The sequence below is a fragment of the Notolepis coatsorum genome, assembly GCF_963971535.1.
Source record: "Notolepis coatsorum genome assembly, chromosome: 6".
Taxonomy (NCBI): Eukaryota; Metazoa; Chordata; class Actinopteri; order Aulopiformes; family Paralepididae; genus Notolepis; species Notolepis coatsorum.
Window position 1 is genome coordinate 63,354,403 of NC_140170.1, and position 15,572 is coordinate 63,369,974.

At 43.4% G+C, this 15,572-nt stretch overlaps 1 protein-coding gene across 1 annotated transcript in view; it reads right to left on the reverse strand.

Moving 5' to 3' along the window:
- Window positions 1-15,572, reverse strand: part of LOC311229511 (low-density lipoprotein receptor-related protein 1-like) — a 375,389-nt gene that overhangs the window by 74,653 nt on the left and 285,164 nt on the right. The window contains 10 exon segments of the mRNA XM_084315588.1: window positions 117-233; window positions 374-467; window positions 2,265-2,413; window positions 4,638-4,826; window positions 6,410-6,615; window positions 7,527-7,714; window positions 9,342-9,461; window positions 9,985-10,070; window positions 10,621-10,807; window positions 13,592-13,779. Of these exon segments, the coding sequence (XP_084171714.1) occupies window positions 117-233; window positions 374-467; window positions 2,265-2,413; window positions 4,638-4,826; window positions 6,410-6,615; window positions 7,527-7,714; window positions 9,342-9,461; window positions 9,985-10,070; window positions 10,621-10,807; window positions 13,592-13,779 (1,524 nt within the window).

Here is a 15,572-nt window from a genome sequence, read left to right on the forward strand (position 1 = left end):
GTTACCGGTAAATAAATACAGATATTTTCCGATATCACATTTTTATGCCAATATCGGCCGATAATATCGGACATCCCTAATAGTAAGTATGTCTGAGTGTTTTGAGCGTGCCGTACCGCAGTTGGCCTCGTCAGAGTTGTCCTGGCAGTCGTTGTCTCCGTCACAGATGTAGGCAGGGTTGGTGCAGATGCCCGTGCCGCACTGGAACTGACCCGGCCTGCACTTGAACTCCGCTGCAGGGAGGAGACACAGCGTAACAACAACAACAACAACAACAACAACAGCGCGTCAGAACAACACCGTACACACACGGTGCAGTGATGAAACGGTTTCACTCATCATCATCCTCATCGTCATCATCATCATCACTCACGGCAGTCCGCGGGCTCGTCAGACCGGTCCCCGCAGTCGTCCTCCGTGTCGCACTTCCACCAAAATGGAATGCACTTGTCGTTCTTACAGACGAACTGAGAGGAGGAAGAGCACAGGGCGGAGTTAGGATAAGATAAGATATACGATAAGATAGGTTAAGATAAGATAAGATAAGATAAGATAGGTTAAGATAAGATAAGATATGATATTCCATAGGGATGTTCGATATTGGCTTTTTTACCGATACCGATATACCGATATTGTCCAACTCTTAATTTCCGATACCGATATCAACCGATACCGATATATGCAGGGTTCCCCCCCAAAAAAACGGAATAATTTCAGGTAATTAACATTACATTACATATCTCTTGTTGTGGAATTAACACAACATCATGCATACTTTTGACAATAAATAAAATAATAATTTGTTCTTACTTGCTTGCCTGGGTAAATAAAGGTTAAATAAATGTAAAAAAATAAAGAATTTAAATAATTCAAATATATATATTTTTTAAACTGATACCGATATTTTCACATTTTTATGCCAATATCGGCCAATAATATCGGTAGGCCGATAATATCGGACATCCCTAATATTCCAGTATTGATTCCCTTGGGGAAATTTGGGTGTCATAGCAGCATGGGGGAGGGGAGGTACAGGTATGGGCAGGGTAATAGTAGAATATATAGGCAATCAAATTAGGCCTGAATATAGAAATATGAGAAAGAAATAAACAGTGTAAACAATATAATTAATAGGAGAAAATCTTTTTTAAACAAAGATTGCAGTCTGTATGCTCCATCGGTTATATTATGTTACAATAAACATAGGCAATAAAGAATTCAAATCTGAATATATCTGGTATACATAACATATTTTGCAAAGAAATGTATACTTCTTCTATGGAAAAATGAAATCGCACCAACATTCAATATGTTCATAGAACAAATATCTCAGTTTCTTCCCTTAGAAAAGATAACGCTTGAAAAGCACAACCAGGGTCACTTATTTCAAGAACTTTGGAATCCACTCTATACTCAACTGGAAACTCATAATGTAGTCCTATAAATGTGTCATATCTAAATAACAGACGTGGAGTTTTAGCAGATTAGATTAGCTGATCTGTTGAGGCTCTTTGTCTGTGTATAAGTGCCTGGTTGCCTGCGCATGGCTGTCAAACCCTGCCCCCACGGGGTCGGGTCTGGGAAAGGGAGCTGAACACGCAGCGGCCCGGACCCTTCTCTGTCGGAGTAGCCATCGATAAGCGGGTGTGCGCAACTGGGTGCTATAAAATGTCACTGTTTACAATACCGACATTTGCACTTTTATTCCTTATTCCTTATTTACTTATGATTTACCTACCGTCCCTTTATTTTATTTAATTTTACTTTATTTTTATTATTATTATTTTCTTTTTTTTTGTTGTCTAATTGTTTATTTGTGTGTATGTGGGCAAGTGTATGTGTGTATGTGTGTGTGTGTATGCCTGTATGCGCGTGTGTGCGCTTGTACGTGTGTGTATGTCCCAGTGTGTGTGAGTGTGAGTGAGAGATGGGAGAATGGATTGAGTGGGGAGCACAAGGAAAATTGTTAAAAATTGTTCATGAGAGTGACACTGAACATTCTGTAGATCTGTCGATTGAATGTGAAACCTCATGAAAAATAAAAAGATTTAAAACAAATCTGAATATATACTATGAGTAAGAGTAAAAATAAACAGTATACACAAGGTGCCCTAACTGGCGCGATATACGTCATACGTTGTAGTCCGTGCAGGTTTTGGTGGTTGAGACGAGGCAGACACACTCAGTGGTCAGACATTCCTAACAGTGGTGTGTTATTCTTCAGAAGCGCGCCGCGGTGTCAAGCGAGCTCCAGGATGACTCACCTGACTGGCGGTGCAGTTTGACACACACTGCTTGCCGTCGGACGCCAAATAGAAGTTGGTGGGACAGGCACACTTGTAGCCTCCTCCCGGGGAGAGCAGACACAGGTTACTGCAGCCTCCGTTCTCCGTCTGGCACGGGTGGTCGGCCACTGTGGGAGAGAAGGACCCGGCAGGCGGAGAGAGTGAGGGGGCGGTCAGAAGGGAACCAGGACACACACACACCAGCAGAGGGCGTACAGACCCTCACCTGCACCTTTGTTTACACTGTTTATTTTTCTCTTATTTTTCTCTTCAGAGTTAACTCTTTCCGTGCCACTCACGAGATTTCTCGTGTTTTTTTTATAGGTGGTTGAAAGCCACTCACGAGATTTCTCTGATTTTTTTTTTTTTTTTTTTTAGCGATCTGAAAAATTATTGCATCACCCGAGCCTACCCGAGTAATAGCCGAGCGGCGCCGGCGATCACTGTGGAAAAAAGCGCCCCCCTGTCGTCTCCCAGATGACATAAGTGATTTTGGAATGGACTCAATGAAAATGAATGGGGAAAGAAATCCGGTACTCCACATTTTACAGTCCACTGATCCAGCCGGGGTTACCACAGTTCATTTTGGAACCTCAGATCCCCGCTGATCATGGAGTTCTACAGTATCGCGTTGGATCCATACACGTATCGATTTTTTCGAATGGTGATCAGGAATTGGAATATACCAGTTGGATACCATCTGATGTCAGGTAAGGACTCTATGTTATCAGTGTTAGGATAATCAGAGTAAGTTTGATGAAGATAATATGTTTTGTGAAATGTCTTCTTTCGGTTTCACTGTAAAAGTCCGAGAGGAAATCAACGAGGCGATTATCCGTGCGCGGCCGTAATGTGCTTGCGTGCACGTATAATATTGATCATCTAGTGTTTATTTGAAAACTATTCATAAAAAGGCCGACGAATATCAACGTTGTGGAATATTCCACTAAAAGACGATTTTCATAGAATGCTCCAGAATGGGCTGTTTTTTATATCAAAACGGGGGCTTTTCTAACTGCTCTGAAACGGAAACGACGCGATAAAAAAACAATCTGCCTTGACAGCACTGACTGGAAAATAGTCTTTGATAATGCGATGGGCAGATTAGACACATAGCCATAATTTAAAACATAGATTAGGCATTTTTTTTTTTTTTTATCCACTTTTTCTCCCATTTTTCTATATTTTCTCCCATCCCAATTTCGTATCATCCAATTCAACCCTCCCCTGTCACGGACGCTGTTTCTTGCCTCCCACAAGCCGGCTGCAATGTGGACTAAGTCATACATAGCACAAGTCCCCTCCGGTACTTGAGGTAACAGCAGTCGCATCTTTTCACCTGCGCAGCTCGATCTCTCAGTGGCGAGGAGTAACGCGTGGGAGGCTCACGCTGCCCCCGACACTTCCTGATTCTACTGCGCAGGCGCACCAACCGACCTGTAGGAGTCGCTGTCCACAACGCCCGATCCCCACCCATCAGTTTCCCACCCCCTAATACGGCCAATGTGTATTAGTACGGACGACCAGCTAAACTGAAAGCAAATGTGGAGCGCTGGGCTCGAACTGACGAGCCCAGCGTCTCCAGCATTTCGTGGCGAGCGCCTTGCCCACTACGCCACGTAGCCGCCAGATTAGGCGATATTAACGTTAACATTGGCGACGATGGTGGCATTCAGCCGGTAAAAAGGAAAACCAGGCATGGCGCTCAAAGTGTTAATAATATTGTTTACAATGTTTATTTTTCTTTCTTCGTATTTTTATATTCAGATCGCCTATATTTATGTATTTCTGCTATTACCCTGCCCATACCTGTACCTCCCCTCCCCCTCCCTGGATTTCCCCAGGGGGATCAATCAATTTCTGTTTTCTCATATTTTTATATTCAGAGGTAATTATATTGTTTACACCGTTTATTTTTTCGTATATTTTTATATTCAGACCTAATTTTATTGCCTATTTCTACTATTCCCCTGCCCATACCTGTACCTCCCCTCCCCATGCTGCTATTGTTTCCCCAGGGGAACAATAAAGGAATATCTTATCTTATAAAAAGGTGCACTGCATAAATATCCCTCTTATCACGTCATCTAATCCTAGATTGAGTCATAAAATGTATTATTATTATTATCTTTTTTTTACGAGCTTAAAAATCAATCAGCCAATGGGCTTCCAAATTTGAACTTTTCCCCCGATAACAATTCAGCTTGTTTCCAGAATCTTCTTAAAAGTGCCCCGTCTCATTTCAAAATATTGTTACTTGTAAATACTGTAAAGATGCAAAAAGACTCAACACAAGATGAAATCACTTGTTAAGATATTATATTTTGCTGACAGTTAGAGGTAAAAACCTACCGTCAGGCTGGCGATAGGGGTGGAAGATGTGGATGTCCATGGGCCTGTGGAGGGTGCTGATCAACATGGTCTTGTTGGTGCCTTTGGTCTTGTGACATCTGTTGATGGACTTGGTCTCCCAGTCGGTCCAGTAGATGTACTCCTCAAACAGAGTCATGGCGAAGATGTGGGGGATGTCCTGACGCAGGACTACACGCAGACAAGACACGGAGACAAATCTGTCACAAACCATTGACCTACTGTATGGCAAGCCCTGCACCCTTTTCTTGATCCTCCAATCGGATTGATTGATTGATTATTTTATTAAGTGCCCAACCCTCATGGGTTTATTAGACACCAAAAATACTGTTGCAATTTTGCATTATTACAAATAGACATTACATTTCATTATCTAAATACGGATTACATGAATACACATTACAGCTCGGTCTTAAACAAAGTATCCTGCCTTCTTGCCCAAGCTTGACAAATAAAATCTGCTCCAAAAAAGTTCCCTTCCTGAAGCACAACTCAAGTTGTTCATATTCATCCAGCTCAAGATAATCAACATTAATGGAGGACATTTTACTAAAAAAGTACTTCCCTTAGGTCCTCGTAAACAAGACAGTAAAACTAAAAATGAACCTCATTCTCAATTTCACCTCCAACTCACACACCAAGGTCTGTCCTCCTCTGGGGTGGCATTAAATCGGTCTCTAGGGCTATCAGTAATAATAATCTTTATTTGTATAGCACTTTTCATACAGAAGTTGCAGTTCAAAGTGCTTCACAACAGTAAAAAATACAGGCATAAGCGAGCATAAAAAAAGATAGAGAGGTAGCAAGGTAAGGTAAATCACAGTGTTTCACATTAGGATCTAGCATCCCAATAGGCCTTTCTGTTTACAGTTTCATTCAGTAATAAAAATAATAAAAATAGAATAGACAGACAGAGCAGTGCATCAGTAAGAAGTAAAAAGTGTGATAAAATAGTAAAATTTTGAATTACAACAGAGCAGTACTCTTAAAATTACAGTGCATAGAACCGACACATGAATTTGATAGGAAGTGTAGGTAGGGTAAGAATAGTGCAGGTAAAGTACAATTTGTGTCAGGATATCCCTGATGTTTCAATTAAATGCCTAAGCTGTCTTTTGAAGATGTCTAGCGAGTTGGCTTCCCTGATGTTTTGGGGTAGTAATAATAATGTCCCTGACCCCATCAGAACTGCTGCTTTCCTCTGGCAAACAGATGTCAATTACTGCATTCAAATCCACTCAATTTGTCCAAAATGAGGGATAAACCGTGTCCCCACGAGAGAAGATATTGTACGATTGAAGGCAGAAGGTGGGAAACCCCATAACACGATCAATATATACAGGGTATCTGCAGGTTTCAACAAGTTCAATTGAAGACTTTTAAGACCTTGTTAATACCACGTACATCAAAATGTAATACCAATTTCACAACCATACTAGCAAAAAAAACACATACAGTAGTGACACTGAACTGGCGGCTGCACTTGCGCGCCAATTAAAATGATCATGCGACGTACCAAGCTCCCCACAAAAAAACTAAAACAGCCAGGCTGCCCCGCCAAAAATGTAATACCTGTGCTAATGAAATTTAGAAGACTTTTGAATACCTTTTAATTAAGGCCTTAAATTGAGAATTATGAATTTAATACTTTTTAAGACTTTTTTATATCCCGCATATACATACCCTGACATGTTTGTTTGTGTGTGTGTGTGCGTGCATGCGTGCGTGCGTGTGTGCATGCGTGTGTCTGTTACCTGTGTGTCTGTTGGTTCCGTCCAGACTAGCGAACTCGATGTAGTCCTCCCGGGCGTCGGCCCAGTAGATGCGGTCGTTGATGAAGTCCAGCGTCAGGCCGTTGGGCCACGTGATCTTATCCTCCACGATGTTGCTCCTGTTGGTGCCGTCCATCCCGATCCTGCCGATGTGAGGGGTGTCGCCCCAGTCAGACCAGTACAGGTACCTGCCAGGGACAAACAGCGCCAGGTTTAACAATAAGCATATTATAGGGTCATTTTGAAGATATCATGCTTCACTGGATGTGTGGATATTATACTCAAAAGTGATATAATAATAATAATAATAATAATAATAATAATAATAATAATAATAATAATAATAATAATAATAATAATAATAATAATAATAATAATAATAATAATAATAATGAATAGAATGTTTACAAAGCACTTAAACTTAAAGGTGCTTTAAAGGAAAACTCCAACATTTTGGGAAATTAGCTTATTTGCCATCTACCCTGGAGTTAGACAAGAAGATACATACTTTTTCTTCTCTGTGCATGCAGTAGGAGTAGGAAGACGTTGGGAACTAGGCTAATGGAGGAACCTACTTCCAGTGACTGACGCTAAGCTAGGCTAACGGTGCATGTCTTCCTACTCCTACTGTATGCACAGAGAAGAAAAAAAGGTATGTATCTTCTTGTCTAACTCCAGGGTAGATGGCAAATAAGCTAATTTCCCAAAATGTTGGAGTTTTCCTTTAAGTTTAGATAAAAAGGTTATGTAACTTTTTTATATTTCAATTCAATATTTTCTGTTTTGTTTGACCATATTATCTACTGGGTTTGTTTAAAAACACATTTAATTATTATAATAGTTCATTCAATTGCTTACACTGCTTTTTTTTTTTTTTACAAATATCTTTTCTCATATTTCTATATTCAGATAATAAAATATGTATTGCCTATATTTATGTCTTCTATTACCCTGCCCATACCTGTACCTCCCCTCCGCTCCATACTGCTATAAGACCCGGATTTCTATCAATAAAGGAATATCTTATCTCATCCTATTGCATTCAATACAACATAGCATTGGACACAACGCTCGGATCATCTTGTCACGCGGCTCTTACCCGTAGCGTACGTCCACGGCCACCGCTCGCGGTTCCCTCAGGCCGTGGTTGACCAGGACGGTCCGGTACGCCCCGTTCAGCTTGGACACCTCGATGGTGTCCCGCCCCTTGTCACACCAGTACAGGTTCCCTCCCACCCAGTCCACAGCCAGTCCGTCTGGGTTGCTGAGCGACGTACGGTGAAGAACCTATCAACACACCAACACACAATTCCCTCACACTGAAGGTTCTAGAATCCCGTTCTAGTTTCCTGATTTTACACAAGGAAACTATAAAAGAAGGAGGGATCATGACGTCAGAATACCAGCGTTCTATGCTCTGCTATTATATTTTCTAAGCCTATATTCAAATAAAAGCTATCTGAGGAAATATACATCAACCGATATATCAAACGTTAGCTAGTTAACAACAACGCAACAAATTGCAGATGATTCCGACATCCGAGGTAAAACGACAAGTCATAAACGAGGAGATGGCTGATCCCATTCAACTCAATGTTGGGGGAACTGAAGGTTTCCACACTTGGCACTAGGGGTGTAACGGTACACAAAAACCACAGTACGGTACGTACCTCGGTTTTGAAGTCACGGTTCGGTACGGGTTTTCGGTACAGTGGGGGAAAGTTTGGCTTTCCATGTTCCACTCAGGGGTGATGTAGTGTGCAGTAACTAATTGTCCTTGTAGGGCTGTCAACGAATATTCTATATTGAAATTAATAATCGACTTGTAAAAAAAAATTAAAATTTATAATAATAATATTATATTGTGAAAAAAACTGCCCCCGGTGGGCGGTCGTTAGTGGTTAACATACCGTCGTATTCGTTCGGTACGCTACACAGCCGTTCGGTACGGTACGGTACACACTGAAATGGTTCAGTTTGGTACGGATATGTGTACCTTATTACCTTTACACCCCTACTTGGCACCAATGTGTGTTCACACGCAACACAGTGACACATGTTTCCTTGATTTTACACTGGAACTGACCTCATCTCAAACCGAGCCCTCTTTTCTTGATCCTCCAATCACAACTGTTTCCACAAACAAACAAAGCGAAGCAACAGTTGTGATTGGAGGATCGAGAGAAAAAAGGGGCGGGGTTGGAGATAGCTCAATTGGGAGAAGAGGACGGGTCGGTGTTGTCATGGAAACGTTTGAAAACGGCTCCCCCTGTGAGAACATTGGGGCCGTGAGCCGCCCTCTTCTTGTAAGTGCAGGTTTTTTACACTGCAAAACGACCACATATACAACTATAAATAACATGTATAACTGGAACATAAATGTCATTTTTTTTTTATTAAAAAAAAAAACCTTTTTCTCCCCACTGGTCGGTCTAGGGAGGGTTGATAGATACTATCACATGTCCCCTCCGATACATGCGGAGTCAGCCAGCCACTTCTTTTCACCTGCCAGCGCGGACTCTCATTGGCGAGGTGTAACGTGTGGGAGGCTCACACTACCCTCACCATCTCCCTTCCTCGCTGTGCAGGCGCCCTGACCGACCTGTAGGGGTCGCTGTTTACAACGACCAGAATACCACCCCACCGGCTTCCCTCCCGCTGACTCTGCCAATTGAGCCAGTATGACGGCCGGCCCAAGCCGGAGGCAACGCTGACCGCCGGATTCGATACCAGTGTCTCTCGCCTTGGTGACGAGCGCTTAGTCTGCTGCGCCACCCAGCCGCCCGTATAGTAGCATAATATTGAGGTAAATAATAGTAAAAAGACAGTAAGAATTGAAAGCAGCTGTACTGCTAGACTTGGCTGCTTTGGGTGAGCAGGAACCAGCGCACCACGCCGCCACACACACACTGACCTGGACGTCGCTGCCGTTGATGTGCATGCGTCGGATCATGCTTCCCTGGGTCGTCACGTCCGTCCAGTAGATCATCTGCTGCCGGTAGTCGAAGTCCAGAGCCACGGCGTTGTTCAGGCCCTGCCACACGCATCACAGAGGTCGTTATTGTTCAGGGATTCACTTAAAAGACCAGGCATCTCATGTATCGCGTCATCATGCACCGTGTCCAGTGGCCGGTTGCGTCGGGGGCGTGAGGTCCAATGAGGTTAAGGCTAGGGTTGAGGTAGGGGCGGGTCTATACACGAGATGCCTGGGTGTCCTGTTGTTCATTTCACAGGGACAAACTACTTTGATTAGGATGACTATGATTCAACTTTTCTATAATATTTATCCCAGTGATTATTGTTATTATTATTATTATTATTATTATTATTATTATTATTATTATTATTATTATTATTATTATTATTATTATCATTATTATTTTAAATGTCTTTATATAAAAGGGGTTCAGACATTGTTACGTACATTATCATTTACATTTCTTTAAAATCATATTTGCCCTCTCCTCAAATAAACTGGAATATAATCTGATGGCTACCTGCTCAGTGCAGGAGGAACAAACTACTGTGTGACTAAAAGCCAGTCCAGCAGAACGCACCTGTTTGAGCAGCGTGTAGTTGGAACCGTCCAGGTTGAGCTTCCTCAGATAGTAGCGGTTGGCGAAGATGAGGAAAGGCTCCTCATCTGGAGAAAGGGGGAGATATAGAAACGTGCATGTGGATTAACATTAATGCCTGGTTTATACTCAGACGGTTGCGGCGAGCCTGTCGAGCTCCTGCAAGCCTACCGGTGACGCCTATATGCAGCTGGCCAAATCTTTTACTGCAATTAAATAACAAGGTGAGGTGGACAGTGCAGCGCTGTGATTGGCCGCTGCCCTGGGCTGGGCTGGGCTGACATACTTCCATATTAACATTTATCATCCCGGGAGCTCGGTCGGAGCGTTCCATTATCGATTGTGATTAACTACATTACAAAGGACCAAATCGAAGAAAGACTGGCAGAGGAAATCCGAAAATATAGCCATTTGTACAACACAACGCAGCACAGTCTCCTAGTGGTTCAGCGGTGTACTGCAACCCACGCGTTGGACTGACGGTGTGAAGTATGTCAGTCTAGCTCCCATGTGCTAAATATCGGCCACAGCCGACGTTGAAGCATAATCTCTGCCTGAATCGGGCACCTGGAAATAAAACGGATCATTCCAAATGAAGTGAGCGCGCGTGTCTCTTACCAGAGGTGGACTTGCAGATGGTGGGATCTTCGGGGCTGAGCTGGAAGCCCTCCACGCAGAGACAGTGGAAGCTGCCGTGCGTGTTGATGCAGCGCTGGGTGCAGGGGTAGCTGGTCGTACACTCGTCCACGTCCACGCACGTCTTCCCGTCGTCCTTCAGACGGAAGCCAGGGTTGTAGCATCTACACTGTAGGGAGGCAGAGCGTGGAGCATGTCAGCGAAGAGACGCTAAACCGAGGTCCTGACTGAATTCGGTCGTTAAAGAACCCAGGACGCCTATCGTAAAGAGTAGGGGGGTTCCCCAACGTTCCTGGCCAAATTCACAATCAGGCCTCTGACATCAAGGCCATCTAATCATCCCCCCCTCCCCTTAATTGGCTGATTCCCTGTCTCCTGAGTCGTTCAGCCATTGTGTAGTGTGATGTGTGCCGGGTGCCAGTGTATGTGAAGCACTTTGGTTGGCTTTTAGTCATTGTAAATGTGCTATAACAATAAAGCTGACTTGACTTGACTTGACTATGGTAGCCAGGGGAGTAGCTGGGGGGGGGAGGTTAGGATGATTCCAAGGGCCCAGCACTGGGGGAGGGGGGGGGGGCCCAGAGAACACTATTATTATCTTTTTATTAATATGGTTTTATTATTATCCTAAAGTAAGTTAATGTAGATGACTCAAAAGTAAAATTGCCTGTATTATAAAAAAAAAATAGGTAAAAACCATATTATGCATTTTCATCAATAAATAAATGCTGCACGCTTGCATGGATTGGGGCCCCACAAATAGATTCTTTCATGGGGCCCAGAATCTCCAGCTATACCCCTGATGGTAGCCATTGAGACTGCGTATCCCAAGGTTGGGTGCTACTAGTGGTGGTGAAGGAGGCAATTTCCACCCTACGTCGTAAAGCACTTTGAGTCTGCTATATATATTGTGCTGCTAAGCGCTGTATAAAATGTAATGAATCATTATTATTATTATTATTATTATTATTATTATTATTATTATTATTATTATTATTATTATTATTATTATTATAATATAAGATTATATATTTGTTTATTGATCCCCTTGGGAAAATTCAGGCACCATAGCAGCATGGGGGAGGGGAGGTACAGGTATGGGCAGGGTAATAGTAGAAAGACATATTATAGGCTATACAATTTGATCTGAATATAAAAATGTGAGACAAATAAACAGTGTAAACAAAGGTGCAGATGAGGGTATGTATGCCCTATTGGTTAAATGATACATTACATTAAATATAGGCAATAAAGAATAAAGAATTTTAAAACTAACTTTGGTGAAGTGCACCTTTAACACTTTCAGTGCCACTCACGAGATTTCTCTTTTTTAGGTGGTTGCATGCCACTCACGAGATTTCTCTGATTTTTTTTTTTTTTTTTTTTTGCGATCTGAAAAATTATTGCATCACCCGAGCCTACCCGAGTATAGCCGAGGGGCGCCGGCGATCACTGTGGAAAAAAGCGCCCCCTGTCGTCTCCCAGATGACATAAGTGATTTTGGAATGGACTCAATGAAAATGAATGGGGAAAAAAATCCGGTACTCCACATTTTCCAGTTCACTGATCCAGCCGGGGTTACTAGAGTTCATTCTGGAGCCTCAGATCCCCGCGGATCATGGAGTTCTACTGTATCGCGTTGGATCCATACACGTATCGATTTTTTCGAATGGTGATCAGGAATTGGAATATACCAGTTGGATACCATCTGATGTCAGGTAAGGACTCTATGTTATCAGTGGTAGGATAATCAGAGTAAGTTTGATGAAGTTATAAGCTGTTTTGTGAAATGTCTTCTTTCGGTTTCACTGTAAAAGTCCGTGAGGAAATCAACGGAGCGATTATCAGTGCGCGGCCGTAATGTGCGTGCATGCACGTATAATATTGATCATCTAGCGTTTATTTGAAAACGATTCATAAAAAGGCCGACGAATCAACGTTGTGGAATATTCCACTAAAAGACGATTTTCATAGAATGCTCCAGAATGAGCTGTTTTTTATATCAAAACGGGGGCTTTTCTAACTGCTCTGAAACGGCAACGACGCGATAAAAAAACAATCTGCCTTCACAGCACTGACTGGAAAATAGTCTTTGATAATGCGATGGGCAGATTAGACACATAGCCATAATTTAAAACATAGATTAGGCGATATTAACGTTAACATTGGCGCCGATGGTGGCATTCAAGCGGTAAAACGGAAAACCAGGCGTGGCGCTGAAAGTGTTAATGTAATGTACTTTAATAATAATGACTTGGATTTATATAGCGCTCTTCATGGCACCCAGAGCGCTTCACAGAGTCCATTATTCGTTCATACACAGTCATACCGGTGGTGGTAAGCTACAATTGCAGCCAGAGCTGCCCTGAGGCAGACTCACGGAAGCGTGGCGAATAATCATCGCCTACGGCCCCTCCGACCACCACCAACATTCATACACATGCATATACATTCATACGAGGCAAGTAGGTTAAGTGTCTTGCCCAAGGACACAACGGCAATGGGATGGACATGGGCTTGAGCGGGATTCGAACCACCAACCCTTCGATCATTGGACGACCCGCTCTACCCCTGAGCCAAAGCCGCCCCAAAATGCTCTTTAGCACAATAATAGAACCTTTCCAGCCGAGAGGAAAAAATTATAAATACAACGATAATAAAACTGCAAACTGGCAGGTCTGCCAAGTGAAGGGAAAGGGGTGTAAAATATTACATACTATAATATAAATAAAAGTTATGAAATTCATCCCTAGTGATAGACGTATCTTTTGAGAACTCAATTGGGGTAACACATTGGTTTTAATTGTATGAATAAATTATTATATAAATTATTATTTTTAGAATCGGCCTCCAAATAACTTTTCTCCCTCGATAGTTGTATCCAGTTCATGCACCTCGGTTGAAGGACAAAGTTGTGACGGATCTTTTGTTTCGATAAAAGTTGTGTTCTTACCTTGAAGCCTATCTTGAGGTCCTCACAGAGCTGGGAGCAGCTGCTCAGCTTGCTGTTCAGACACTCGTTGACAAAGCAGTTCAGCTCGTCGGACCCGTCGCCACAGTCGTCCTTGTGGTCGCACAGCAGCGTCTCGTTGATGCAGTTCGTGTTAGCACAGGCGTAATCCGTGTCGTTGCATTTCTTCTCTGTTTCAGGAGAGAGAGGGGAGACAAGAGGCCTTAAGGATTGTTTCAGGAGAGAGAGGAGAGAGGAGAGAGGAGAGATGAGAAGGATAAGATTGTTTCAGGAGAGACCAGAGATGATAAGGATAAGATTGTTTCAGGAGAGAGGAGAGACCATAGATGAGAAGGATAAGATTGTTTCAGGAGAGAGGAGAGACCATAGATGAGAAGGATAAGATTGTTTCAGGAGAGAGGAGAGACCATAGATGAGAAGGATAAGATTGTTTCAGGAGACAGGAGAGACCAGAGATGATAAGGATAAGATTGTTTCAGGAGACAGGAGAGACCAGAGATGAGAAGGATAGGATTGTTTCAGGAGAGAGGAGAGACCAGAGATGAGAAGGATAGGATTGTTTCAGGAGAGAGGAGAGACCAGAGATGAGAAGGATAGGATTGTTTCAGGAGAGAGGAGAGACCAGAGATGAGAAGGATAGGGTTGTTTCAGGAGAGAGGAGAGACCAGAGATGAGAAGGATTGGACTGTACTTGTACTTTACTTGAGTATTTCCATTTTTGAGCCAATTGAGTATATATTGGTCAATATTCACACATAATATTCACAAGGATCCCTCAGATTTGTTTGTCAAAGAGTTTGACAACATGTACTAGAGACAGGCTATTTTACAGTTGAACAAGCTTTGTTATAGAGGAGAGGGAGGGACCCTGTCGGCCACCCGCCCCCTGCGGACGGGTGTCCCCCAGGGCTCGGTTTTAGGACCCCTTCTCTTCTCCCTCTACACTAAATCACTGGGTAACATTATCACGTCTCATGGCTTCTCCTACCATTGTTATGCCGACGATACTCAACTCTTCCTCTCCTTCCCTCCCTCAGATATCCACGTCTCTGAGCGGATCTCGGCCTGTCTGTCCGACATCTCCGCCTGGATGACGACCAACCACCTCAAACTGAACCTAAGCAAAACAGAATTGCTCCACCTGCCGACCAAATCCTCCCCCCTGACCGACCTTTCCATCACAGTCGAGAATGCAGCTGTGACCGCGTCCCCGACCGCCAAGAACCTTGGTGTTGTCCTCGACGACCAGTTGAACTTCTCTGCTCACATCGCAGCCACAACCAGAACCTGCCGATTCCTCCTGAGCAACGTCAGAAGGATCCGCCCCTTCCTGACAAAAGAAGCCACCCAACTCCTTGTCCAATCAACAGTCATCTCCCGCCTCGACTACTGCAACGCACTGCTCGCTGGCCTCCCGGCCACTGCCACTAAGCCTCTTCAACTCATTCAGAACGCAGCGGCCCGCCTGATCTCAAACCTACCGAAGTCGGCCCATGTCACCCCACTTCTTAGGGACCTGCACTGGCTCCCCATTGCTGCACGAATCCGCTTCAAGGCCCTCGACCTAGCATACCGTGCGGCAAAGGGAACTGCTCCCGCCTACCTCCGGTCAATGGTCTCTAACTACACACCCTCAAGACCCCTACGCTCTGCATCTTCTGGCCGCCTCAGACCTACTCCTATCCAAGCTCCGGGAGGGTCATCAAAGAGAAGTCGCCTATTCTCAGTCCTTGCCCCACAATGGTGGAATGAACTACCCACCCCAGTTAGGACAGCCGAAACACGTACAATCTTTCGCCGTCGACTAAAAACGCACTTCTTCAACCATTATCTGAATAAAAAAAATAAAAATAAAAATAAAAAATCTAACCCTAACTAAACGTACTGTCATGCACTTGTCCTAATAAACTAACCTACACTGTAGCACTCAACACTTTGATGAACATTGTTGCTCAGCTGATAG